Source organism: Melanerpes formicivorus, unplaced genomic scaffold (genome assembly GCF_026170545.1).
Source record: "Melanerpes formicivorus ecotype bairdi unplaced genomic scaffold, bMelFor1.0.p_v2 SCAF_6, whole genome shotgun sequence".
Classification (NCBI taxonomy): domain Eukaryota; kingdom Metazoa; phylum Chordata; class Aves; order Piciformes; family Picidae; genus Melanerpes; species Melanerpes formicivorus.
This window is the reverse complement of record NW_027142358.1, coordinates 8,774,177-8,801,241: the sequence shown is the minus strand read 5'-3', so window position 1 is coordinate 8,801,241 and position 27,065 is coordinate 8,774,177. Positions and strand designations below refer to the sequence as shown.

At 51.7% G+C, this 27,065-nt stretch overlaps 2 protein-coding genes across 3 annotated transcripts in view; both read left to right on the top strand.

Annotated features, from left to right (window-relative positions):
• The first annotated feature begins 83 nt into the window (after positions 1-83).
• RRP12 (ribosomal RNA processing 12 homolog) lies at positions 84-13,766 on the top strand. The gene is made up of 34 exons (XM_068139543.1): positions 84-258; positions 893-1,128; positions 1,215-1,298; positions 1,508-1,584; positions 1,772-1,877; positions 2,048-2,164; positions 2,254-2,392; positions 2,517-2,644; positions 2,913-3,011; positions 3,095-3,186; positions 3,264-3,375; positions 3,537-3,634; positions 3,737-3,851; positions 4,117-4,259; positions 4,433-4,554; positions 4,653-4,717; positions 4,826-4,988; positions 5,081-5,235; positions 5,595-5,662; positions 5,845-5,938; positions 6,146-6,304; positions 6,425-6,505; positions 6,832-6,937; positions 7,080-7,187; positions 7,308-7,465; positions 7,775-7,866; positions 7,969-8,127; positions 8,288-8,460; positions 8,577-8,693; positions 9,002-9,051; positions 9,328-9,406; positions 9,646-9,713; positions 10,038-10,120; positions 10,625-13,766. The coding sequence occupies exons 1-34, from the start codon at positions 120-122 to the stop codon at positions 10,725-10,727; spliced, it is 3,888 nt and encodes a 1,295-aa protein (XP_067995644.1). The 5' UTR covers positions 84-119; the 3' UTR covers positions 10,728-13,766.
• A 1,663-nt stretch (positions 13,767-15,429) lies between these two features.
• The window catches only part of ARHGAP19 (Rho GTPase activating protein 19), a 30,351-nt gene continuing 18,715 nt past the window's right edge, over positions 15,430-27,065 (top strand). Inside the window, exon 1 of one of the 2 annotated variants that reach the window (XM_068139541.1) lies at positions 15,430-15,492. In XM_068139541.1, coding sequence (XP_067995642.1) covers positions 15,449-15,492 — 44 coding nt within the window. In that variant the 5' untranslated portion in view covers positions 15,430-15,448. Of the gene's footprint in view, positions 15,493-24,350; positions 24,414-27,065 lie in introns of those variants that run through there. The other variant, XM_068139542.1, reaches the window with a different exon arrangement.

The window sequence follows — 27,065 nt, the reverse complement described above, 5'->3', positions numbered from 1 at the left end:
ACTCCCCGCCCGCCCCTCCGAGGCGGCCAACCTTGAGGGCAGCGGTGCCCTCACTCAAGATGGTGGCGGGCGCCGGAAGCGGAAGGGGAGGGGGCACAGCACGTGGAGCCGGTTCCAGCATGGCGCGGAGCGGGCGGCTCCGTTCGGGCGCCGCTGCCAAGCTGAAGCGGTGGCGGAAGGGCCACAGCAGCGACTGCAATCCTGAGACCCGCCAGCACCGTCTGGCCGCCCGCAGCCGCTTCTTCAGCCGGCCCGCGGGTGAGGGCAGAAGGCGAGTGGGGTGGGCGGTTGTGGGCAGCTCCTAGTCGATGCCCGGCCCTTCTCGGCGGGGGCCGCGGGAGCGCGGGGAGGCTGAGAAGCGAGCCTCTGGGTCTTCGGCTCCAGAGGGCGAGGATGGGGGCAGAGGGGACAGGAGCCGCTGACCCTCGAGCTGCAGGCCCAGGAGGTGGAGGTGGCAAACCGGGAAGGAGAACTGAGCCTCTTGCGACTGTTTGCAAGCTGGTGCCTAGGACTCAGAGGGACACGAAGTGTGTGCCTTGGCTGTCTGGTTGCCTGGGATAGAACTGGAAGAGGGTAAATTGGGCAAGGTACAAAGCACTTCAGTATTAAAGCCTCGGTACACCGCGGCACATTTGTGAGGATGTAATGCCGTTAAAGGAGATTGCTGGACTGTGTCCTGGTTTGTTTTCACAGGAATGAGAGATGAGCTCTCTCCAGTTATTGTCGTGCTTTCTCCCATCAAGGGAAATTGGTGTCTATGTCCTACACACTGGAGATGATCTCCAGCCAAGCTGATCTGGCTGCAAGGGGAGAGAGGGCTGTGGAGGGGTTCGGGGTGAATGGTAAAGCAACACGATTTTGTGGTTCTGAGCATAACTTTTCACCCGGGCAGAGAAAAGTAACTTGACAGTGGATGCCGTGAAGTTGCACAATGAGCTGCAGTCGGGGTCCCTGCGTTTGGAGCAGACGAGTAATAACACTCAGCTCTGCATGGAAGAGGATGATGCTGTGGAGGCCACCACTGAAAAGTCCTCTGGCACCTTCCTGAGTGGGCTGAGCGACTGTACCAACATCAGCTTCAGCAGGGTGCAGCGCTTCTGGGAATCCAATTCTGCTGCTCACAAAGAGGTACAGGCAGGATTAGGGCAGGATTAGGGCATAGCCCTCTGGGTGTGAGGCTGAGAGCACTGACCTCTTCCACCTGCTCCTGGTAGATCTGTGCTGTGCTGGCAGCTGTGACAGAGGTGATCCGCTCACAGGGGGGCAAGGAGAGTGAGACAGAGTACTTTGCTGCACTGGTGAGTGATGATCTTAGGGAGGAAACACAAAGGGAGCTGCTGTTGGCAGCATGGTAGAGTCTCAGGAGGGTTGATGGGGGAAAGTGCTGTGCTGGGTGTCCTTCAGCAGAGATGCTGTTGGGCTGCTCCTGGTTTCTCTGCCCCTGCTCCCCAAAGGTTGGAGTTGGGGAAGGGCTGGCCTGGTGCAAACCCCTCTCCTCTGTTCCCAGATGACAACACTGGAGGCAGTGGAGTCCCCAGAGTCTCTTGCTGCTGTTGCCTACCTGCTCAACCTTGTCCTAAAGCGGTGAGTGGATGGCAGAGGAGTGGGGAGAGCTACCTGGCCCTGTCATGGAAGGCAGGGGTTGGTGTTGTTCCCCTTCCCCAGGCTGGAGAAGGGACCCAACTGGGGTGGTTCGCGGATGCTGTTCCCTGTGTGACTGCCACTGGCTGTGTGCTCTTTAGCCCACTGACATGCTTCCTTCTTCTGGCAGCGTTCCAAGCCCTGTGCTTATTAAAAAATTCTCAGACGCCTCAAAAGCCTTCATGAGTATCATGTCCTCGCAGGCCTGCAGCAGCTCCACCTCTGCCCTGCGATGGGTGAGTAGCCAAGAGGCAGCCAGCTGTGCCAGCTCTGCCTGGGTGTCCAGTGAGAGCTGGTGTCGAGGTGGCTGCTGTAAGGTGGTACTGGATGCTCAGCCTGAGGCTGTTGCAATAAAGAGGGAATCTCTTGGGGTGATGCTAACTCCCCTGCTGCTCCCTTGTCATAGATCCTGTCTTGCCTGGCCACACTGCTGCGGAAGCAGGACTTGGCAGCCTGGAGCTACCCTGTCACGCTCCAGGTCTATCATGGCTTGCTGAGCTTCTGTGTTCATACTAAGCCCAAGGTGAGTGCCTAGTGACCCTAATGAGGGATGACACTGCCTTTGGGATTAATTTCTGTGGCCTCTAACCAGCTGGGCTCTCCTTCCCCCAGGTGCGGAAGGCAGCGCAGCATGGTGTGTGCTCTGTCCTGAGAGGCAGCGAGTTCATGTTTGGAGACTCAGCCCCTGACCATCACCCTGCGGCACCCTCCACCGCCAAGTTCTGTGTGCAGGAGATTGAAAAAGCTGGAGGTGTGGGGCACTGGAAGGAGTGTTTACCCCAGCTCTTTGGGCCACCCCTGGCACTATCACAGAGGCTCTGCCTTGGCTAGGACCACAGGGTGCCACAGGCTGAGATGTTGCTTTGCTCTCACAGGCACCAAGGAGGCAACCACTACCTTGCATGTGCTTGCCCTGCTGCAAGACCTTCTGCCCTGCTTCCCTGCAGCCGTGGTGAAGACCTGCTGTGAGACCTTGCTCCGAGTCATGACCCTCAGCCATGTAGTGAGTACCTTCACACGAGGGGTGGCTAGGGCAGTCTCCTTCTCCTTCACCTATGACCTATAAGGACTCAAAGCTACTTGTCTGCCAGCTGGGAGCCTGGAAGTGCAGGATGCAAACAGAGCAGCTGGTGCTTGCTGGCTTGCCTGCTGTGAAAGATATGGGGGACAGTCACAGCAGTGCTGCACTTCCTGGGGCAGAGCCTGCTTTGGGGTGGGGAGGGAGCAAGTGCAAAGCAGAGCCCTACCTATTGACAATGTGTCCTTCACAGCTGGTGACAGCGTGTGCCATGCAAGCCTTCCACAGACTCTTCAGTGCCCAGGCCAGTGTGGCCTGCCTGCCAGCTGAGCTCAATGCCCAGATCATCACTGTGAGTGTGGGATGTCAGTGTGGGGAGAGTCAGGGCTAGTAGTGCTGTGGCATTGCCTACCCACCCACTCTCTACTTTTCCAGGCCCTCTACGACTATGTGCCCAACACGAGTGACCTGCAGCCACTGGTGACCTGGCTGTCCACCATGGAGCGGGCACACATCAACCTGGGCAGGTGTGGGCAGGGACAATGAGGGGGGAGGGGAAGAGGCAGCCACCTGGTCTTTCACCTGTCCCCTTTCTCTTTCCCAGGCTGCAGAAGGACCTCTGCTGGGCTCACATGCCCCGCTTCTTCTCTGCTGCTATGAACTGCTTCCTCTCCCCACATTCCCAGGTGGTGTTGGATGCAGCACAGACCCTGGAGGTACCACACACAGGAATCTCCCTGCTTGGCTGCCCTGGGGTTCATGGGAAGCTTTGTCTAGGGGTTTGGGGCTTGTCAGATAGTGGTTTGTCCGTCTCTGCCTGCTGGGCTGAGGGATCCATGGTCCACTGCTGTCCCATTTTCCCAATGTGCCTTTGCAGAACCTTTTGAATGAGTGTGTTGCTCCCCACATGGAGGACCTGGGCACCATCTCTGCATCTGCCCCAGCTCCTGCTGGCCACCTGTGCAAGATGTTCAGGTGAGGAGTGGCAGTGTGGGAGAGGCAGAGGGCAGGCCTAATGGGCACCCTGATCACTGCTGGGTCAGTCCCTGCCAGTGCAGCCGTCTCTTCTCTCCTCAGATCAGTGGAAGAAGGCCTGACATACCGTTTCCACGCAGCATGGGACAGGGTGTTGCGGGTGCTGGAGGTGTTCTTTAAGACATGTGGGAAGCAGTGCCACCCCATCATGAGGAAGGTGAGTCAGTTTGGGAGGGCTCAGACTTGCCTGTGGAGATGGGTATGGTGGCTGTGGTTCTGCTTGGGCTGCATTGCCCTTTCCAGCTCAGGAGCAGGGCCATCTTGGTGCCTGCTGTCCTGCCTGTGGTGGGAAGAGTGTGCACAGCCCTGGGACTCAGCACAGGGACATGCAGGGCAGCTGGCATTCTTCAATGGGCATAGTGAGTGATGTGCTGGACCTGCCTCTGTAGCTCTTTTGTGACCATCCTGCCCTGTCCCCACAGTGCCTCCGGTCCCTGTGTGACCTGCGTCTCTCCCCACATTTCCCCCACACCGCTGAAGTGGACCGAGCAGTAGGGGCTGCTGTGAGCACCATGGGCCCTGAGGTGCTGCTGGAAGCTGTGCCCCTGGAGATCGATGGCAAGGAGTGAGTACAGTCATGGGGTAGTATATTTGCAGCCGTTTGTTACATTCTTCTGTCCTGGAGATGTTTGGCTCTGCTGAGCCTTCCTGTGACTGGCTTTGGAGCTGGGTGGAAGTGTCTTGGGCCCAGGAGCTGATGCTGGCAGTGCTCCCCTGACCTGTGCCTTCCTTCCCCAGGGAGACTCTGGATTTCCCCCGCAGCTGGCTTCTGCCAGTGCTGCGGGACTACGTGCAGGGTGCACGGCTCGGCTTCTTCACCAGTCACTTCTTGCCCTTGGCAGCCACCTTGAAAAGCAGAGGTTAGGAGAGTGGGGTGGTGGAGATCCCAGCAGGTACGGTCCTGTGGTCCCTTCCCCACCTCCTGCTTCTCCATTCATTACCCCCTTCTGTTCTGCAGCCCTGGAGTTCACCCAGGCTGGGAAGAGCATGGAGGCCAAGATTTATGACACCCTGCAGTGGCAGGTAATGAGGAGCGCTCAGGCGCTCTACCGTGGTGTACTCTTGGTTCCTGGCTGGGGGGCATGAATGGGATGAAGAGTGCTGACCTCTACTTCTTCCTTTGTCTTTCAGGTGTGGACCCTGCTGCCTGGTTTCTGCACTCACCCAACAGACGTGCTGGGGGCCTTCAAGGGGCTGGCCCGCACCCTGGGCATGGCCATCAGCGAGCGTCCAGATCTCCGCCCCACCGTGTGCCAGGCCTTGCGCACCCTCATCCACAAAGGCTGCGAGACAGGTTGGTGGGGGCAGACCTTGGTGGCAGTCCCTGTCCCTTGCAGCGACTCAGAGGGGAGATGCTGATCTGTACCCTCATCACCCTCTCCCTAGATGCAGAGCGGGCAGAAGTAGGTCGCTTTGCCAAGAATTTCCTGCCCATCCTGTTCAACGTGTACAGCCAGCCCCAGGAGTCCGGGGGCAGCAGCGCTCAGCGCCGCTCCGTGCTGGACACCGTCCGTGCTTACTTGACCATCACTGATCCCCAGGTAAGGGGCGCCTGGCACCCGGGCTGGGCTAGCTCAGGCCAGCATCTCCCAGCCTCACCATGTCTGAGATTGTGGTGGCTACCCAACTGCAGAAGATAGGGAGCAAGAAGCTGAGCAGAGAGCAGCCATTTGTGCCCTCATGGGAAGGAAACACTTCCCAGCTGGTGCCCAGTCTTGGCAGCTGCATCTGGCCCATCATGCACAAGCCCTTGGTGAATTTGTCTAGCTCTTTTTGGACCTGCTGTGCTTCTGATCTCCACAAAGTACTGTGGCAAGGTTTTTGCCAGGTGTATTGCAAGCTCTTATAAAACTGCTTCTCTCAGCCAATTTCAATACTGCTCTGTTTCTCTGCCCTGTAGATGGTGTGTGGGTTCCTGCAGAAAGCGAGCTTGAAGCTGATCAGTCCTGAAAGCACTGAGTTTGCCAGGTAACATCCAGGGACTGGTGCTAATGGGTAAAGCTGCCAGCTCCCTCCTTGTGAGCAGTGCTAGGGCATTTGCACTGTCACATGTGGGGTGTGCCACTCTTGTGCATTCAGTGAGACAGTCTCAGGTCAGGCAGTGTTAGTGATGCTGCAGTCACCCACTTGCCAGCCATTCTTTGCTGCAGACTCTCCATCCTGGACCTGCTGGTGGCAATGGCACCCTATGCTGATGAGCAGTCTCTGGATTCCCTGTACCGCACCATCCAGCCTTCCTTCCAGGTGAGTCAACCTCCAGCCCTGACTGGTGCAGGGGTTGCAGCGGAGTACCTTCTGCTTGCTGCCAGCTAAAACCTGCACTCTCTAGGGCCGAGTAGGTGCTACAGTGGACAGGACTCTGCTGGGTGGTGTGGGGTGCTGTGGGCATCTTTTCAGACACTGTGGCAAGGGGCTGCATTGGCTGTGGGGTCATGTTGGCTGTCCCCACAGAGCAAGGAGCGCAGCATGCAGAAAAAGGCATACCGAGCACTGGAGGAGGTGTGTGCCTCCCCCCACGCACCCTGCCAGGCCTTCGTCCGCTCCCACCTGCAGGATCTGCAGACAGCGCTGCTGGAGTCGCTCAAGAGTGCAGCATCCCCAGCCAAGAGGGTGAGAATGAGGGCTGTGGGGGTGGAGCTCAGCTGCTCCGGGGAGGGGAGGGGGTGGGCAGTGGAAGCAGCCGGGTGTGTGTCCCTGGGTGTGCCAGTGCTGGGCTGTTTCTTTCCCCAGCCCCGACTGAGGTGCCTGTTCCACATCGTGAAGCAGCTCTCCGCAGAGCACGAGCCCTTCATCACCGCCCTGGTCCCAGAGGTGAGCAACAGTCTCGAGCTGCACATGGGGAAGTTTAGGCTTGATCTTAGAATGAAGTTACTCACAGAAAGAGAGATTGCCCATTGGAATGGGCTGCCCAGGGAGGTGGTGGGGTCAATGTCCCTGGAGGTGTTTAAGAAAAGACTGGATGAGGCACTTATGCCATGGTTTGGTTGATTAGATAGGGTTGGGTGATCAGGTGGACTTGAAGATCTTGGAAGTCTCTTCCAACCTGGCTGAGTCTGTGTGATTCATCCCTGGAGGCACCTACCTGGTTCTGGTCACAAGGGTGGCAGGAGTGAAGTGATGTCCCCTTTTGCTGTCAGGTCATTCTGTGCACCAAAGAGGTGTCAGTGGGTGCCCGCAAGAATGCCTTCCTGCTGCTTGTGGAGATGGGGCACGCCTTCCTCCGCTTTGGACCTACTCCCCAAGGTGAGCTCCTGCTCTGCTTGCTCACCCCACAGCTGCTTTGGCCCCCAGATAATTGTTCCCATGCTCAGTACCCTACTAAAATGGACCAGGGTTGTTGCTGGGCAGCTGGCAAGCGAAGGCCTGAGCTGTGCCCCTCTTGCAGAGGCCGTGCAGCGGTTCCTGCTTCTGGTCTATGCGGGGCTCACGGGGTCGGTCACCATGATCAGCTGCACGGTGCTGGCACTGACCCGCCTGTTCTTCGAATTCAAAGGTGAGTAGGAGCAGGAGGGCCAGGGGAATGGGGGCAGCACAGGGAGACAAGGCAGCACCTCCCAAGAAAGGTGGGTGCTGGGAGGAGGCCAGCTGTGGCTGACCTCTTCTGTGGTTGCAGATCACATGGAGCTGAGTGTGGTGGAACAGCTCCTGCAGAACATCTGCCTGCTGCTGGCGTCCCGCACACGGGATGTGGTAAAGGCAGCCTTGGGCTTCCTCAAGGTCACACTGCTGCTGGTGGACCCCAAACAGCTGGCCAAGCACGTTCAGGCATTGGTGAGATCCTGGGTGATGGGGCAGAGCTTGGGCAGCTGAGGGCATCTTCAGTTGCACCCTGCACGGAGGCGCCAGGAGTTGAACTGAGTGGCTGAGAAGGCAGTGAGGAGGTCCCTCTCTTGAATGCTGGCATGAACCTGCCAGAGAACCCCCATGAACCAGCGCTTCCTATCGGGGACATTTCCCTATGGCCCTGCCTGGGACAGGTGTGGGGAGACAGTAGCAAAGTGGGCAAGGTGGCCGTTTTGTGGGAAGGGTGGGAAGCCTGGGGCAGGAGTGTTTTAGTCTCAAGGGTCTCTGTCCCGGCAGCTGGAGGCCCTGGGGAACCTTTCAGATGACATGAGACGCCACTTCCGAATGAAGCTGCGGAACCTCTTCACCAAGTTCATCCGCAAGTTTGGGTGAGATAGAGGCTCCTCGGATGTGCTGGGGCTGCGAGGGAGCTCACTGAGAAGCTGTGTGGGAGGAGGTGGGCACTGACTTACTCTCTGTGCACTCCACAGCTTTGAGCTGGTGAAGGGGCTGCTGCCAGCTGAGTACCACAAGGTGCTGGTGAACATCCGCAAGGCAGAAGCCCGGAGCCGCAAGCAACGTGCCCTGAGGCAGGCGGCCGCAGATACGGAAGAAAAGGAGGCACCACCAACACAGGCCAGAGGAGACAGGTGAAGATGGGCCCGGTGGGAGGAAGGAGTAGCCCTGTCAGACCTGCTCAACTGATGCATCTAGAGATGCTGGGAACGTTTACAGGGCTGTTACGTGCTGTGAGGCACGCTGGGGTCTGCTACTGTGTTCTGTTTCCTTCATCCTCTGCCTTTTGTCTAGCATGGAAGAGATTCTGGCTGACTCTGAGGATGAGGAGGAGGAAGAGGAGGAACAGCAGCGGAGCAAGGAAGGGAGGAAGCAAGGACGGCAGAAGGGCCAGGCCTGGCTGAAAGAAGGGGAAGAGGATGAACCACTCAACTTCCTGGACCCCAATGTGTCTCAGCGGGTGCTGGGTGAGAAGTGGAGCTTTGGATGGGATGGGTGGGAGAGATGGGGCAGGAGCTGGTGTGATGTCTTGCTCCCAGGTGTGGGTCCTTCCCCAGCCTCTCACCCATCTCTCTCTGAACAGCCACCAAGCCAGGCCCCAAGCGGTCCAGAGGAGTAAGCCACGACTTCCAGGTGTCTGAAGATGGGCGCCTGATCATCCATGAAGAGGAGGAGGAGGTGGATGATGATGAAGCCAAAGGTACTGCCTGGGTTAGGGGGGTTGCCACACTAGTCTTGCACTGGTACTGCTGATGGGTTTCCTCCTGCCATATGTAGGAGCTTGGAGAGAAGGGATGTGGGTGGAAGCAAGAGGGGTTGGTGTGGCCCTGTGTTGCAGCAAGTGGCTCTTCTGGGCCACTGTCACCAGGAGGGTACTGGAGTGGACACAGTCATTACTGCTGGTTTGACAGGGGAATCCTGCTCCCACAGCCCACTCCAGGGACTGGCATAGTACAGGGACTCCCCTGTGCATGCATTCCACACTGACCCTCTTGTCTTGTACTGTAGGAGTGGACGAGGAGATGGCAGATGTGCTGCAAGACATGGGTCTCCGCAGTGTGAGTATGGAGCTCAGAGTCCTGAGGAAATGCTGAGGAAACTCAGCTTGCCAAACCTTGGCCTGTGCCATGGCAGCTGCAGCTCTGCCCAAAAGGCCACTGGGGATACCAGGCAAGCACCAGCTGCTTGGAGGGGTGCAGGAGGCTGGCTGGGGACAGGGATGTGCACAGGCAGTCTGCAAGTTTTCTGGGCCCCCGTGGGAAGCCGGGGGCCTATGGGAGGGCAGAACGGTAAGGACAAACCAGCTGCAGGGTCCCCAATGCTTTCTTCTGCAGAAGAAAAGCCAGAAGCGTCGTTTCAGAGAGGAGCCAGATGATGAGGAACCTGAGGCTGGGACCTACTCTCAGTACAGAGGTAAGTCCTCTGTCTGTGTCCAGACTAGGGCTCCCAAAGATGCTGGAACCACATTCCCATCTTACTGGGCTGCTTCAGGGAAGCTGGAGCAGAGATCCTTGCTTGTGGGAAATGATCACCCTTTTCTGCTGTCCTCACACCCAAGAGCTGAAGGCTAAATGAGGAACAGCTCCCCCAGCTTGTAACTGGGAAGGGGGAGCCCTGGGATCCCCTTCCAACACACATTCCCTCTTTTCCAGCTGGAGGCTCTGGGATCCACCGGCAACTGAACAAGGAGCCAGCCCTTGGTGCAGAGTACAGATCCAAGGTGAGGGACAGGATTTGGAAGGGGGAATGCCTGGGGCTTTGCTGGCGTGGAAAACAGCATTTGTTTGCTGGGGGTCCAGAACCAAGGCTAGAGGGGATCTCTGCTTCAAGAGGAATTGCCGCTATTTACCTGAGAAACATATCCAGCCTGTCTTGAAGTCTCTGTCCTTCCCTTACCGTGGCCAGTTCCTCCTCACTGCTCTAAGCAAGTGCCAGAGCCACCACCCCACTGTCTTTGGGTTGGCCAGGTGGCAGGATTGCACCAGAACAGGATGCATGCATCTCACCTGGTGCTGCATCTTCTGTGTGTCACTGTCTCCCACAGAAAGGTAAAGGTGATGTGAAGAAGAAGGGCCAGCTTGACCCCTATGCCTACATCCCCCTGAACAGAGCCAGACTCAACAGAAGGTGAGGCTGTCTACAACTACCTCAAGGGTGGTTGTAGCCAGGTGGGGGTTGGTAACCAGCAGCAGAACATGAGGACACAGTATCAAGCTGCACAGGGGGGAAGTTTAGGCTTGATCTTAGCCTTCACAGCTCTTCACAGAAAGAGAGATTGCCCATTGGAATGGGCTGCCCAGGGAGGTGGTGGGGTCAGTGTCCCTGGAGGTGTTTAAGAAAAGACTGGATGAGGCACTTAGTGCCATGGTTTGGTTGATTAGGGCTGGATGATCAGTTGGACTTGATGGTCTTGGAGGTCTCTTCCAACCTGGTTGATTCTGTGATTCTTTCCAGAGGGGTGCAGGGGTGGGAGTAAGATTAAACCCTGGGTTTCGTTCTGCCTTTTCTCATGGGGGTTTTGCAGGCCTGGGAGCTCCCTGCGAGCCTCTGCACAGAGTTTGGAGCATCCCTGTGCATCTGGTGTACCCAGTGCCTGCACTAACCCGGCCTCCTGCTCCTTCCTCCCTCCAGGAAGCGGGCAAAAATGCAGGGCCAGTTCAAGGGCCTGATGAAGGGAGCCCAGCGTGGAGCCAAGGCTGGCCACAGAAACCGCCGGAAGGCTCAGCGCCCCTGAGGAGCCTCAGCTGTTTGGCCTGCACCTGCCCAGGAACAGACAGCATGCTGTGGTGCCTGGGCACTGGGGACCAGGGGCTTCATGAGTGGAACAGCAGGCACTCCTTTGCAGGAGGTGGCCTGTGGCTGTTTGAGACTCTGGAAGGCCACTCCATTGTATTGCAGGCTCATGGCTCAAGCCCTGCCCTCTTGTGCCTGGAGGAAGCATTGGGTTACCTGGCACTGGGGTGGGTGGGGGTGTGTGTGTGAGAGAGCAGGTAGTGGGTAATGAATTCTCTATATTGATAAATGGCCACTGGTCCTACCCAGCCCTGATTCCTCCTCTCCTCTTTTAAGAGCTGGGCACACTGTGTCTGTTGTGCTCTGCCTGCTGCCCTGGTGTCCTGGGTCCCGCTGCTGCTGCAGCACTGCACTCTACAGGCACACACCTGCATCAGTCTGGGATCTGAGGCCCCAGTGAGGGGCTTGGCCTGGGGCTACCAGGAGTAACAGAGCAGTGAGGCAGTACCCATGACCCCTGCCCTCCTGGCACATGTGCAGCAGGGCTGATCTGTGGAGTTGGACAAAAAGAGAAACCGGAAGTGGAGGAGTCCTTTCCTTATGACCAGTTTTCTTATACAAACTTCCTCTTGCTAGGATCTTTTGCCCTAAACTATGGGCCAGGGGATCTGTGCCATATGGTGAGGGTCTGCCATTTAGCTGCCACTGGTTTCTGTCCTGCCTCAGCTTTTCCTTTATCAGCCATGCTTGGCTGCAGGGCAGGAACAGTTCAATGCAAATTTCTTCAAATTTGCTGAAAAACTGCTACTGCCAACCTCCATGACTTTCCTTTTCCCTTACCAGTGAGAGCTGAGAAGCATTTTCCTCTGCTCTGACCACCTCCTGACAACTAGATCTGAGCAGCACAAAAAATCCTGGACCTTTTTAGTGGTTCACCCATCTCAGGTTGGCCTGAGCATCCATTTTTGCCCAGCTGCTTCTGCACTGAGCCCAGAAGATGGTGTTTAGCCATAGAAAGCTGAACATGCTGAAGAGAATGAAGTTGAGGCTAGTGCATACAGGCCCCATTGCTCACCCTGCAAAGAGCCTGTATTTGTGAACATGGCTGGGTTTCCCTTCCACTTCTACATCAAAAATGCTTTAGTCCTTTGTCATTCCCTCCTGTGGTAGCTTACAAGCTGGAATTGCAATGCTTCTCAGTCTGCTTGTAAGCTGAAAGGATTGTGCCTGTTCAGCCCTTTACCTGCATGCTTTTTTCTGGAGACTGCAAATTCAGTTTTGTGGCTCTTAGGTGTTTTTTGTTGTTTGTTTGTTTGTTTGTTTTCTCCAAGCTTGTTTTAAAAGCCTGGGGGTGGAGGAGGAGCTCTTGTACTGGTATTGGTCCTGCCTTGTCAGGAGCGCTGACCTGTGCCTGCTTCCCCACCCAGAGCTCTCACTTGGACCCTTGAGATGCAGGACCCTGCTGAGGTCCTGCCAGTAGGGACCCCCCAGCCTGGCTTACAGGACAGGCATGTCCAACAGCATTTCCTGACCACGTTCAGTCAACAGGAGCATCTTCCTCTACTGCCTACAACCTTGGCCTGATGCCCTCCCATCCTTGAGAGTAGGACAGGGGAAACAGGCAACAGTCACCTGAGCCCTTAGCACCTGTAATACATGCCTCCAGCCTTACCAGAGTTGTCTTTCTGCTTTCTTTTCTCTCCTTGGAGACAGGAAGGCTATAGCTAATTCATTTAAAAGCTCCAGATTACTCACTGTATTGTTCTTCATTTGCATGTTGTTGCTTAAATTAGTGCATGCCTGCGTGGAACAGAAGAGTTTCATTAGCACAGAGGATGGTGTTTGCCTGAGCTTGTGTCCAGAGAACAGATTCTTCTGCAACAACATCTTGTTAATCAGCTAATTAATCATGTAATGCAATAGAAACCCTTGGAGAGGCGATGTCATCCTGGCCAAGAAGGCTGGCTGTGAGTCAAGCTTGCTCCCTATCATCATCTGTCCCTGCCAGGCAGCAGAGCTGCGTCTTGGGGGCCCACAGGAGCCTGAGCACAGCTCCCTGCTGTGAAGCAGGGTGAGGGGAGATGTGGGATCCTGCTTCCTGCAGATACCAGTCATAAATAATCTGCAGTTGCCCACAGAGAAGAGCAAGATGGGGACCTGGGGTTATGCATGGCTTTTGTTGCTCAAGCTGAGAGGTGGTTGGAGGCTATTTCTTCCCCTATTAAACCATGCAGCTCCTTTCCACAGGCTACAGCAGACACCAACAGCGTAACTGTGTTCAGCAACGTGTGTAAAGGGCTCTTAGCCTTGCAGGCACCAGCTGCAAAGCAGGTTTCCAAGTTTGGGCTGCAGGCATGCTAGGCACACTCGAGGAGAGGCTGGCAGGATGAACAGGCCTCCCTTGGTGCTGGGTGAGTGGCCCCTGGACTGACTGGCCCACTCAGAACTTTGAGGCTTAAGATGAGAAAGAAAATACTGTTTCCTTACCCTAGAAGCTATCTATTTGGGTTGTGTCCACTGTGGCATGCCGCTGATAGGGACAGACATGCTCAGTGAGGTAGTGCCCACACAGCACTGCAGTGCCTTTGGGGCTCCCTCTAGGCATGCCTGAAACTCCTCAGCTCAAAGATTCAGCGTGCACTAAGGTGCAGGGATAGGAAAACCCTCCTGAGGGCAGCAGTATGAGAGGAATCTTAGTGTCTATTCTGAAGTGAGTGGCAGTAAGATAATTAATAGTGGAAGTTTAAAATGCCAAGGGATCACTCCAGCTAAAACATAGTAAATTTAAAAAAATACCAGATTGGTTCCTAGTCCCCTCAGCACTCTCATCTACAGTTTCATTTCTAAGAAGTTGTCTTTTCTTGGTTGATGCCCGAATACTGTGTGCAAACCAGGTGGAGGGCCACAGGGACCCTGGTTGGAGGAACCACGGTTCCACCCACTGAGGGAAGAAAAAAAGAAGGAAAATTGCTTTCCCTGTGTTTCTTCTTCATCTCATTTCTCCTTGAGGGTGAGCAAATACAACATATATTCAAACTAAGATGTGACTCAGTTTTTATGGTGTAGCTCATGCTTCTTGGAACACTTGCTGTGGTCTCTGCAGGTTTAGGCAGATCCTAATGCATTGGTTATGAGTAAGCCACATTTTAAAAGTTTCCTTAAAATGGTTGCAATTTGTATTTTTCTGCTGCATACTAAGTCTTGAGGTGTCAGGTGTACACAAGACAGCACCACAAACACTTCCACAGCTCTGGACTGGTGCTGAGCACAGGGCCATGGCCTCCTACCACACGAATACTAGAACCATCATAGAATGCTTTGCCTTGGAAGGGATGTTTAAAGGTCATCTGGTTCAACCTCCCTGCAATGTGCAGGGATATATTTTAACTAGATCAAGTTGCTCAGAGCCCCATCCAGAATGACCTTTAATCTTTCCGGGGATGGGGCTTCTACCACCTCTGGGCAACCCGTCCTAGTGTTTCACCATCCTCAGGGTAAGAAATTTCTTCCTTGCCTCTACTTTCTTTTGGTTTAAAACCGTCACTTCTCATTCTGTTGCAACCAGCCCTGCCAAAGTCTGTCCTTGTCTTTCCTATAGGCTCCCTTTAAGTACTGAAAGACTTCACTAAAGCCTCCCTGCAGCTTTCTCTTCTCCTTTTCGTGAGAGGTGCTCAACGGTGGGGAAAAGGACCCATGCACTTTCTTGTCCTCATTGCCCTCCAGCAGTGGCAGCATACCAGCCAGGTCCCGCATGCTGCTGCAGCTCACGGGCAGCTGATGCTGGGGAGTGCTGGGGCAGGCTGGCTGTCTGCCATCAGGCCTGAGGACCAACTGTTGATCCACTCTGTTGCCCTGAGGAGTCTCCCTGTGCCTCAAGGGGCCCTGCAGGTTGTAGCTTGCTGTAACGGGGGCTGGATCCCACACTATGCTACAGGCTTGGGCAAGAGCAGCTGGAAAGCTGCCTGGCTGAAAAGAACTTGGGAGTGCTGGTTGACAGCCAGCTGAATGTAAGCCAGCAGCATGCTCAGGTGGCCAAGAGGGCCAGCACCATTGTGACTCTTATCAGTGTTACCTGACATAAAAGACTCTTGAAACAGAGATCTGTTTGGAGAGGAGACATTGCTTTATCCAGGGCCGGGTGCTAGAGGGTATTTCCAGGGGGTGGATTTGTACGTGACAAAATAACACCTATTGAATACAATTATCCTTCCTCCCTACAGCATACACAGAAGGTTGCACAAGGTTAGTTTAACTCGTGTTCACACATTTGATGGTCCTTGAGCTGGTTATTTGTTTTGCTTCATCCTGGCTTACAGCATCTGAGGTCAATGTGTAAGACCATAAGGTTCCTAACTAACTCCCTAGACAAGTGTTAAGAGGTTTTCAAGCTTTCACGTAATAAATAGAGACGGCGTAGTTATTCTTCGACTGTGTCAAAACCCCCGAGCCTGTGGAAGGCAACAACTGTGTGGATCAGTGGTTCTGGGGTAAAACCCCGGCGCCCCCGAGCCCGCTGCCAGCCTACAACTCCCAGCATGCCGTGCGCGGCATAGGCGGCCGTTTCTCCCCTCCTCGTGCGCGCGGATCGGCAGTTGTCCGTTCGAACCGGCCAATGGCAGCGGGGGAGAGCCAGTTGCAGCCAATGGTGGTGGGCGTGCCTAGCGGGGCGGGGCCGAGAGTGGGTGAGGCGAGCCAATGGGGAGGTGGAGCGGCAGGTATGAGATGGCGGCGGGATCACCGGCGCCCTGCGGAAGGCGCGGAGGCAGGTAAGAGTAGGGTCCCCAAGGGACCGGTACCACCTTGCCCCCTCCCTGGCCCCTCGCTGCAGGGCTCGACGCTGCCCAGCCCACTGGGGACACACCGCACCTGCCTGCGGCGCGCTGCTGGCGGGCAGGCTTCCGCCGGTGCGCCTCGGCCCGCCCATTGCGGCGCTCCCCCTGCGATCCGGGCTCTCGCTGCGGCGGGGCAGCTGTTCCTGTGGCTGGGATCCCCGGCTCCTCGCTGGCGATGCCGCTGTCCGCCGGCGCCCGCCTACGCCGCAGAGCAGTCCCCCCTCGCCCCGCGGGATGGACGGGAGGGGATCAGGGTGGGACGCTGGGGGCATCGTTGTGTTGGTTTGCGGCACTTCGGTGCTGCCGTTCCCCGGTCCCCATTCGTTCAGCGGGAGGAGAGTGCTCCCTGCAGCGTCCCTGTGCTGCATTGCAGAGAAAATACCACTTGTCCCTCCTTCCAGAGGAGAGAGTCAGCTACAGATGACCTTCCCTCGGGCGGGGGACTATTCCATAGGGAAGTGCGTCCCTGCACTCAAGTTAGCAAAGATAAGTGCCCGCCTTGCGGCTCTGTCCCTGCTCCGGCCCAGCCGCTCGCTGCCTGCATTAGTACGAGCCGCGCTGTGGAGAGGCTGCCGCTTTTCTGCAGCCGCAACGTCAGACCTAACGTCGAGCCCTTGGCAGTTGCAGGGTTTGGTAGGGTGATGGCACTAGACAGACTTGCTTTGCATCCAGCCCTCTTTCTCCTTCGCTTTGTCCACTCACCGCGTGGTATTCCTGCTTTCTAAGTGAACATGAAATGTCAGCTTCATGTAATTCGCCTTTAGCACAGACTTTATACACGCGTGATCGTTCTGTGACTGCTGCTGATAAAATAGTGGAGACTGTATGAGCACCTCACTGGAACAGTGTTGTGAGAAAACTGCTTGAAAGACTTGCCATATCTTTCCATTTTACTCTTTTCCTGTACGTGCAGCATGAAGCTGCAAGCTGAGTGGTAATTCTTGTGACTTGCAAAATACAGTCCAGGGCTGCACATCCAGCCTGGTTCACAGTGGTGCTGTACCCTTCTCTGCTGAGTGGAATCCGTCCTTATGAAGTCTGATGTGTTTATCCGGGGGTACTGAGTGGTGTCTGTGTGGAGGCAGAGCATTGCTCTGGAAGGAGGTACAAAGAGATAGTGCTCAGTGTGGCACGTCTGGGTAGAGAGTGCCTAAAATGCTGGCCTGGTAAAGGGATAAGTATGCCCTGTACAGTTGCTACTTGCAAAACTCTTTGGATAATGCATTTTAAATGTGTTCTGGGTCAGTCCAAATGACTGGATTTGTTCTGTGCTGACAGTTGTCCTTAAAATGCAATCCCCCAGCTCTTCATCCCCCTGCAAGTGCCTGTTAAAAGCCTGAAGAATGAGTTTTACTCCAATGCTTCCTGTCACTCCCAGGCAGTACTAGCAAACAGATCTCTTGCTTTGCAGGTCTATCACCACACATAGCACAAAACTTGCTTTTATTTTTTAATAAAAAGTTTGCTTCACTACTGTGCTTTTCCCCCCATATTTTCTTTCATCTGGAGAGAAGCACAAGTTGGCTGGTAAAGCCTGTGTGTGTGATCTTGCAGTGTGCTGACTTTAAGACTGGAAATGAAAGCTGGTTGTCTTAACCTCCTTACCAAATGTTACTGAACACGACAAAAGATGATTTGTGTGGCTCTCCCTCCTGTTTGTGGTTCTCTCTAACCTCTGCCTGGCTTTTCATAACTGAGAATGATGATTGCATTGTGCCTGAGTGCTCAGTTTCAAAAGGGAAACATCTGTCTGTTTAATGAATGCATTTAATGTTTGATTCAAGCAGTGCCTAAATGCTTTGCTAGGCACTTAGTATCCATATCAGCTATTCGATATGGCAGGAGTGGGATGAGTGGAAAGGAAAAAGCCATGGGCCTGGAAAGCACAATGTACTGGAGAAAGGCATCTTGCTAAAATGTCTTGATAGAGTGTCACTGCAGAACTGGACATCAAGACCTCACATTGTGAACAGGTGATGAGAGGAGACGCTGAACTGACATCTGTGTTCTGCTGCTAATGGGAAAATGGTCACTGCAAACATGGCTTAATGGCAAAAAGTCAAAGCAACATGCTGAGGATCATGCAGAAAAAAAAGGCTGATTTCAGCGTTAAAGCCAAGTCTGAACACATGGCTACTTGTCTCTGAAGACAGCCTGGGGCAGGGATCAGTCCTATTCAAATATTCCCTTTTCCACAGCCCTCACTAAAACCTTTGAGACCTACTTTGTGTTTAACCTTATACTCAGTTCAAGCCCTGTCAAGAATGCATCCAGACCTAGACGCAAGGCTGTGTTGCATCGATGGTATTTTTGTGTACTTGCACATAACACCCTGTCCTGTTCTCGCTCAGAGTCCGGGATAGGCCTGGACAACAGGATCCTTGTTCTGATACAGTTCAGTTTATTGTCTTTTTTTTGCATGAAGGGCGAGCATTGCTTGCCCACGTAGCCCACGGCAGCATCTGGCTCCCCTTGCAAGCCTGGTCGTTGCCTTGCTGCTGTGCACACATTTACAAGCATATGGAAATGTCACAGGGTGTTGTTAATGTTCCTTTAAAAGTACAGGGGCACTCCGTTCAGTCTGAAAGTGAAACACTGAGTGCTGGACACTGCTGGGAAATCAAATTCCTGGTCCTAAAGGTCAGCAGTCTTCAGTGTATGATTTAGTAAGTGGCATGAACAGATGGGAAGGCGACAGAGCAGAATGAAAATAAAATGTTGGCTAGTATCTAGTGGTTGCACTGAAGTCAAGTTCCTCTTGGAAATACTGTCCCCCTCTATGCCTGGTTAGGCTGCTGGTCACAGCCGAGGCTTTGTATTTTCCACACACTTCAGAGACAGCTCTTTCTGCAGGATCTCATTTTCACTTGCTTTTTACCTGGGGGCAAGAAGAGCAATCTGAGGTCCTTTTCCTTGGTCTATACTCTGCTGGGTTCAGGCACAGACCTGCTGTGCTGCCTTTTTTCAGAGTTGCACTGTGATCTTTGGGGGACTGCCCATGGGTTCCTGTGTTCCCAAGTCACAGAGGTCTTGGAGCCAGCATGAGGAGAGAAATGGGAGGAGCTATGACCCTGTGGTGTGATAAATTTGGCTGACCTTTTGTTTCAGAACTTCACAGGTCTGGTGTGTTTCTGGCCTACCACAATGCTGTATGCTTATTGTGTCTGGCAAGAGCACTGGGCACTTTTCTACAAGGTACAACAGCCTCACTCCCTGGCTCTTGGCCTTCCTCACCTCTGTGCTAGGCAATTGCAATTAAGCTAGCTAGAGTTTCCTCATAAATTTTTTTTCCAGAAACTGTAGATGGCAGGCAATGTGATAAGCTGGTTAAATAATTGCCTGCCAGATGCCTTATGAAAACTTTTAATGTGTTTGCTTTTGGCCTATAAAACTAATAACTTGGAGTATGGCCAAAGCATCCTTTCTTCCCGAGTTGTAATATGGCAGCTCTGATTTTTCTGAGGCAGGAAGTTCTCAAGGGAGCCAGCATTAGTTTCCCTTTCTGTTTTTCTGCAGCTCAGGCACAAGGTTGAAACATAGTTTTACAGTTGGGGAGTTCCTCCTGGGCATTCCCACAGCCCTATTTGCAAGCTGTCATGTAGCAAGAGACAAGTGTGCTGCGGCTGGCTGTGCCTTGGAGAGCAGGAAGCCTTTTAGGGAGCATCCGTCACCAGCTCTCCTCTCACGCACATGGCACTTTGCATCCTCCTGAGTGGCCCCTAGAGCAACACATAAATATATCACTGCTCCCTGGGCTCTGCAGAGAAACCAGGTGAATCCAGACAGAGATGACCTGCCAGATGGGACGAGAAGAGAGACAGTTTATGTAAGAGTAGAATAAAGTGGCAGTATGGGTTATTGTTATATGAATTCTGATAGCTCTGTACAATATCCTTTTTTTTTTTTGACATCACAGCCTGCCTAAATTCCCTTCTAAAGCACCAGTTCTCTATTCTGCTCAGTTTGGTGAGTTAATTGGACTGCTTTGTGCATCTCCATCTTTCCAGCACCACATGCTGTGCTGCTCTGCGACTGGCCCAGCCTGTTTATCTGTGTGCCTCCGCAGCCCTGACCAGATGTCACCAGCTTATTTAAATGCTGGCATGCATCCAGGTGTACCTCATTGCAATTCCAGCTTGTGAGAGTTTACACATTTGGAACATGAGATGTGGCCTCTGACATACTTGGTGGTGTCTGCAGAGGATTGCTGATGAGGCTTGATGTGCTCTTGTGCTTTGCATACACCATGATGATACAAAATAAAGACACAAGCCTGCAGCTTACCCACTGCACCATCAGAGCGAAGGAATGTCAGGGAATTACAGAAGTTTAATGAACAAAGTACAAGAGCTGCAGCTTCCCAAGTACCTTGGCTCTCTGTTATTTGCCACCACTCAGCAGTACTGTTGTGAGCTGGCTGTGAGTCTTGAACCAGGTCTTGGTGACCATCTCCAGAAGGAGTTTCATGCCTGTCTGGTCTGTTCTGGGTGCTAGGGAAAAGGGGTCTCCTCAGACTGTGATGCTCCTACCCTTCTGGGAGTGTTCAGATGCAGCCATACAGTGCCCTGCAATGCTGCTGGGCTCCTGTGGCTGCCTGGTGCCACTGGCCTGTTGCCTCAGCCTCACCTACAGCTCCCGACTGGCACCTGGAGCTCAGTTTGTGCCTCCTCAGCCCCACATCCCAGCTGTCCCTGCCTGATAGCTTTCAAAGCAGCTTCTTTGTGCTCAGTCCCATGTTGCCCCTCACACAGAAGCTTTATTTTTTCTAAATGTCTGCAGTGTGACCTGATTATTTTTCTTGTCCTTCCTTGCCCTCCTTTTTAATAGTGTCTGCAGAAAAGCTGGCAGAGTTCAGTTATATCAGTCATGCTGACTGATAGTGCTTCCTCTTCTCTTGGGATTCCTCCTCTTTTCTGTCCCTCCAGCATTCATTTCAGATTTAGCTATCAGCCCTCTAAAGACAGAGTATCGCCTTTGTTCTGCATTTGTACAGCATGGAGCACAGTGGAGTCCCCAGCTGTGACTGAGGTTCCCAATGCCACAGTGATAAAAGTGAATAGATCAGTAACGAGAAGAGACAGCTGCTGCCGTCTAAGAAGATTCAGTTTTGGTGCTGGTTTCAGTGAAATTGGGATTGACTCTAAGGCTCCTTTTCTATTGCTGCTCCCAGTAGGGGATTATATTAAAATAAAGACACAAACTTTGGCCTGCATTGAAAGTCGTGACAATCAGAGCAGCCTTGCTGTTTAGTGCCTCTAGACTCTGTTTTTCTGATGTTAAGACAGACATACAAGCTTGCTGATCTTTAATGTAAAACTATTGGGTTTGTGGCAGTAGCTGTCTGGATAGAGTCTTGGGTAGGAGGCTAAGCCATCTCACAGCATGGGATCCTCCTGAGCTGTGGTGGTAGCGCTGGGAAGGAGATCTGGGGAGGGAGCATCATCGTGATCATGCGGTTCCTCTCTAAGCCACCTCTTATTCTTTTCATCCTTCTAGCACTAGAAGGCATCTGGATACTCTGATGTTCTGGTGATAGCTTTATTGGCTCTGAAATCTCAATGGCTATTAATAGAGATATTACAAAAGAATTCAGAGTCAAACTTTTCATGCTGCAATGCAAATTTCTTGATGTTTCACATACCTCTAATCTATCTATCTGTCTATCTCATATATGTGTCTTGCTACTGCAGTTTATTTTGACACTGGTAATATGTTGCATTTTCATTTTCTTTCAAAGCACACCCCTGTCCACACCTCTCCTGCTTTCCAACTATTCTATTTTCCTAGATAGATTTGTTTCCATTTCACATCACAGACGTGTAGCTGATGTTGCTGAAGTCTGCTTTTGAGTCCCTTATTGAGAAAGACATTTAATTCATAGGTTATAGCAGTGACTTGGATATCCATTTTACCCAGTGTCCAAAAGATGGCCACGTATGAAGTTAGTTCCAGGTTGTCCAGCACAGGCTGCCATCACATAATAGCAGCTTTCTTTCACAGATGCTTGCTGTTTAAATTGTGTATTATTATCTGGTTCCCATAGGCAAAAGGGTGAGTCACTCCATGTTAGCTGTTTAAATGTGAAGAAGAAAGCAAAGCAAAAATAAGCGGTGGTATCTAGTACAGCTCACCTACAAGTCTAGAGAAAGCGGGCAAGGATCGGTATGCACTGTGCTATGCACTGTCTACTCATCACAAAAGGACTCTGCCCCTGAGGACCTTATGAGTATAACCCCAGGCAAAAAATTGCTGCGTGTTTTTCTTGACATTTTTCAGAGGCAAATGAGTCATCCTGTGAAGAGTTGCTGTGCTAAATCTGAGGCCTGAATGCGGTGATGTTTGTTACACTGTCTTGCAAGAATGTCCAGTCCTCCAAGCAAACTTAACTGTGAAGTCATTTCTACTGTCTCTGCAGTCCATTCCCCTTAGACTTACTTTTATTTATGTATTAATCTAGGAAATCCATTGTCTCCTAGTCCTTTAGCACTTAAAATGATTCCACATAATTCCACTACGGTTCTTTCATCTCTTTGCAAAAATCCAGGATGACTTCTATCTGGCTGTGGAAATACTGTCTTCAGACATCCTCATTAATTGATTCCTTACTCTGGCATAGCACAGGGAACGAGGCTACTTCTCTCTCCCTGGGGAAATATGAGCCTGTGCGCATCTGTCCCGTCCCCCTTTGTGCTTAGCCAGGCAAAGAATTGCTCGTGGTTTCTGTTCTTTAGCACTGCCTGCTTATCGCCCTGCTCTCAGTGTTTGGTAGCAGCCTGACTCTTTCTCAGAGTCTAAAGATTTTGTTATTACAGAGGGAGATTTTCTTCCATTATCTGCCTTAGTTTCCAAAGCTCCTTAATCCTTTTACTCCTGTATGGTAAAACTCTACCGTGGTGTGTCTGAAGTGTTAGCTCCTTAGTGACAATGTACCAAGTCTGCAAAATAGCATTGGAGAGGGATTTTCCCACTGAATTAGGTACACCATGTACCTCTGAAATCTACAGCTTCCAGTTTTTCCACTTTCCCATCCAGACAAACATGGCTAATGCTTTTCCCCAAAGGTACCTCATCCTTTTCTTCTTTGTGTTATCCTTATCCTCTATTTCATGTTGCTTGAACCTGTTTCTGCTTTTGTGTGGCTATCATAAGAACGACATAAAGTCTGTAAAAGCTACTAAAACAGGCCTCACCTATCTGAGTGCAAGCTTGCTGCCACGTGTCCTAATCTGCCTGCTTGCACAGCTCTTGCGCCACAGGTTCAATCACCAGGTTTAGCCGGTGAAGGTCTCATTTTTGTCCTCATTTCCAAGGCATTTCCCTGGCCTGGATCTAGTTACCTTAGGGATTAATTGATCCATCATGATTTTGACCTCCTGCACCATCCACTCCCCATGAAATGATGGGGCTGTCATGCCTGAAGCAAGAATGTTGTGTGTGACAGACAGCTTTCTTTGTGACTTGGCTGGGATCACAGGCTTCACTTCTAAAAGATACTAGAATGGCAAGAATCTCAGCACAATATAGGGCCCCTTTTTTTTTTTAAAATCTGCTGTCTTAATCACAACCCTATTAGGTGAAGGTTTTATTATTCATTAGGATTTGATTTTATTCATGGGATGGGAGAGGAAGCTATTTATTCCTTTATTTTGTCGTCTTTTGACGTGTCGCAAAAGCAATCTGAGATCACAGCAGCGTGTAGAAAATAGAACTCTGCGAGTGCAAGCAAAGCAAAAAAACACACCCCAAAACACCAAAAAACAACCCTGCAAGCCAACATACTCCCTGAATACATGTTTGTCTCTCCTTTGCTGATGTTACATCAACTGTGAGTGTAGGTAGAGTACATCCATCTTCCTTTTTTAACATGAAAGCAGCAGATGGGGCACATGGCTTTTTCTGAAGGTTATAGTGTGTGCAGCAGTGAGGGTTGGCAGGGTTATTGTGTGTAAAGCCAGTGGGGGCTTTATCTTTGCTCAGAAATAGGTTTGCTTCACATTTCCATTTTGATTAGCAATAACCATACAAAGGCAAATTTTCTGTGCAAGGAAGAGCTGCTAATAAAGTGACCTTTCAAAATTAAGTAGCTCATTGAAGTGCCATACCACAATAAGAGTACACAAGGCTGGTCCCAGCTGTGGCAGGCAGGGAAACTGGATGGGAATCCCGAGAAATGTGGACTGGGAAGCCTGAACTGGATGAATGGCACATGATGGCACAGTAATGGTAGCAAAGAGCAATGGCCAGGTGCTCCTTCCAGCTCTGGAGGGGATGATCTACATGCTCTGTCTTTTAAAGGATCTAAACGCATGAAAGGCCAGGGGCAGACAGTGTTACTAGCAAGGTTTACCGGCAGAGGGTTGTGCCATTAAGGGACTCTGCCCTTGTCCTGCTAGTGCCATAAAGTGCCACAACATCAGTTGTGCCTGGGTGCTGTTGGGAATGTGTTACTTGGCTTTACTCATGGTAAACACCGGGTAGATTTGGGCCTATTTTGTGAATTCTGCTTGGGTGCAGGTGGAGAGCACTTAAACCCACGGCTGGTCCCGATTCAAAACTCCGGTTTCTAGGTAGGAATTATTTGCCGTTAAACTCCAGCTACGCAGCCTTTGGCAAGAGACATGAATCAATTTGTCCAGCTTTTCTTTTCTGTTTTGTCTCTGTGTGAAGGCTGATGCCCAGTGTGTGCCAAGGGGGCCTTTCAGACCCAATAATGCGCCCTTGTGTCTCGTAGCATGCGTGGAATTTGCATAGGCTGTGCTGGGACAGGCAGGTTTCTTTTGTGGCTGGAAACAAGGAGCAAGTTCTTTTCCCTGTCTCTGCTTCCTAATGCCTCTCCAAAAGCTCTCAGCACTCATGTAAGAAATTTACTTTTTTTCTATTTCTTCTTGCATTAAATGTTATTAAACTTTGTGGGACTTGTAACGCTGGCTGTGCAGAGAAGTCGTGTCAGTCAGTCAGAGTTGACAAAATTGATGATTTTTTTTTCCTCTGAATCTAGATATCTAATTGTCAGAAGGAGCAGATAATCTGTGATGCTTGATGTAACTGCTGCAAAGTATTTGCATATCTTCTCTGTGGGGAAACAAAACTGCTAGTGAGTGAATAACAGTGCACGGATCATTGCAGGCAGGGTCACTGGGCCCATACACTTGCTATTAACCCTTCTCAGGATCTGTATTGCCACAGAATGAGTTGTCATGGGTTTCAGGCAAAGGGCTTGCTCCACATTATGGGCAGAGCTGGCACTTGTTTGTGCATTGTAGCCCTGTGCAATGAAATGTGAATATGATCAGATCGATTGGCAGTTGTTTTCTGGCAGTTGATGCTGGGTTATTGCAACGGTCTTGATTTATTGCAGATAACAAACTGCTGAAAAACAGGCTGGGAGGTGCTCAGAAAAATACAGTCCCCATTTGGAGTCAGCAGCATGCTTGTTAGGCCACTCTGAGCCATGCAGCTGGGAGCCTTTAATGGCTTTCTAAAATTTTGGATGACCTGGCAGATTGCCTTGCAGTCTGCCCTGCAGTCCTGCCTCATCTCCATCCTCTTGACGAAGTCTTTGGCATCCGTGGAGAGCAGTGGCAAGGGGATCGCGTTTCGTACGGATTCTCACGATGCAAGTGCTGCTGAGGGTCTGGTTTCATCAGATTTCAGCAAGTATCTTTCTCTTTGTGGAGCCTGAGCCCCAGCTTTTATTCTTTTATTCTGATCATGCATACTAGACATCATGCCAGGATGGTCTTCCAGGTCAAAGATGTACAGCAGTCACGCAAATAGCTGTTGCGTTCACAGATACTGTGTGTGGGCAGAGGAGTTCAGGTGATTGCCAGTATGTGGTTTGATGTCCTCTCTTTTATTAGTTATTGTTGATTTACAATCAGGACAGTAAGTTACTGAGATCTCTAAGAACTGAAGTGCTCTGTTGCTTGAACCAATGGATGTAAGGTCCAGTGAGTTGCAAACGCTTTTGGTGGCAGGCATGCCAAGCATAGATGCCCAGCATTGTCCAAACACAGTGACGTGGCCTCTATGCCTTGGCAAAGAAGAGAGGAAGGTCAAGGTGCTTCAGTCTTCCATGGGAATGCCTGCTTTGGAGGGAAAAGCCTTTGGTGGCCTCGGGGCTGATCGGCAGAGCGCATGCTTGCTCTAGGATCCACAGCGGACCTGAGAGATTGACCTGATCGCTGGAGACACCAGCACAGCATTTCTATTACTTGTGCTGGAAAACGGTGTTAGCTTGAGGCAGGATGTTGCAGCAGTGAAAAGGAAATGATATGAGAACCCAAGAATGATTAAAGGATTGGGAAATGTCATGCAGTGAAAGCAGGCAGTGTGTGCAAGCTGGGTGAGTAGGCAGCCTCCACCCAGAGCCCTGGAAGAACTGGCACACCAACTCATAGAGCCAGACCAGGACTTCACAGCAGGGTATGACATCATGGCAGTAGCAGCTTGTGACTGCAGAACAATAACACTAATTCTCACATTTCAGTAAGACAGGGACAGGAGAAGCAAGCTAGGTAACTAGTCTGTGGGCTTGACTTCAGAAGCATGCAAGTGTTTGAAATGGCGCTGGGAAGATGATAATGGAAGACCTAGAGGTAGATAGAAATTGGGATGAGCCTTCAGTGTGAGCATTAAAAGTGCTGATTAACCCCAGAGCAGTGTCTCAGGTGCATCTCTTTTCCCATGCCACATGAGAAACTACAAAATTGAGAAACAGGCATCAATATTGAATAGGAAAGTAAGATAAAGGACAGCCTGAAGAAGAGGCAAGAACTGGATGACCCCAAAAAGATGTGTTCTAGAAGAAAGATTACTGTAGGGGTTCCTCATGCTAACACTGATGAGTTTGTGTTCACTCCAAACTCAGAGTACAGAGCTGGACACTCATTGTAGCTGGCAAAAAGCAGTAACCAGAGAGTTGTAGCTTGTACCCCAGGAGCATTTGACCACATCCATAGCAGAACTGTGAACCAGTGTTATGGCATGTTTGTGATCTTAGCAGCAAAATCTCAGGGCATGGGAACTGTCCATTGTTGCTAGGAAGGTAGAGGTAATGGGACAGCAATGAGAACTGATTAATATAAGCAGGCCATGAAAAAAACTTAGATTGAGATTTAGACTTTCACGCCACTGGGAGTGAATATTTTGGTAGAAAAAGAGACAGAACCAAACTTATGACTGAGAGTGGTAAGCTGACGTAAAATATTGGATGTCACACCTGCCTGATCTAATGGAATATAGGTGAAGGGAAAGTTCTGGTTGCCATGTGTTGCATAGGTTATCATCTCACACTGTGGAGCACTGGTCTTGGGCTGTGTTGTGCAAACAGGCCAGAAGTTTTTACTCCAAAGTGAAATGTGACTGCAGAACACTCACCCAAACCAGACAGTGCTGTTGGTGTAGACTGGTAGCTCCTGTGTCATCAGATGACTCCTTCAGGACAGACCAGTTGGGTGTGAAAAACCAAAGCACTGAAGGATTGCCATTTGTTTGTCTTTCTCCTT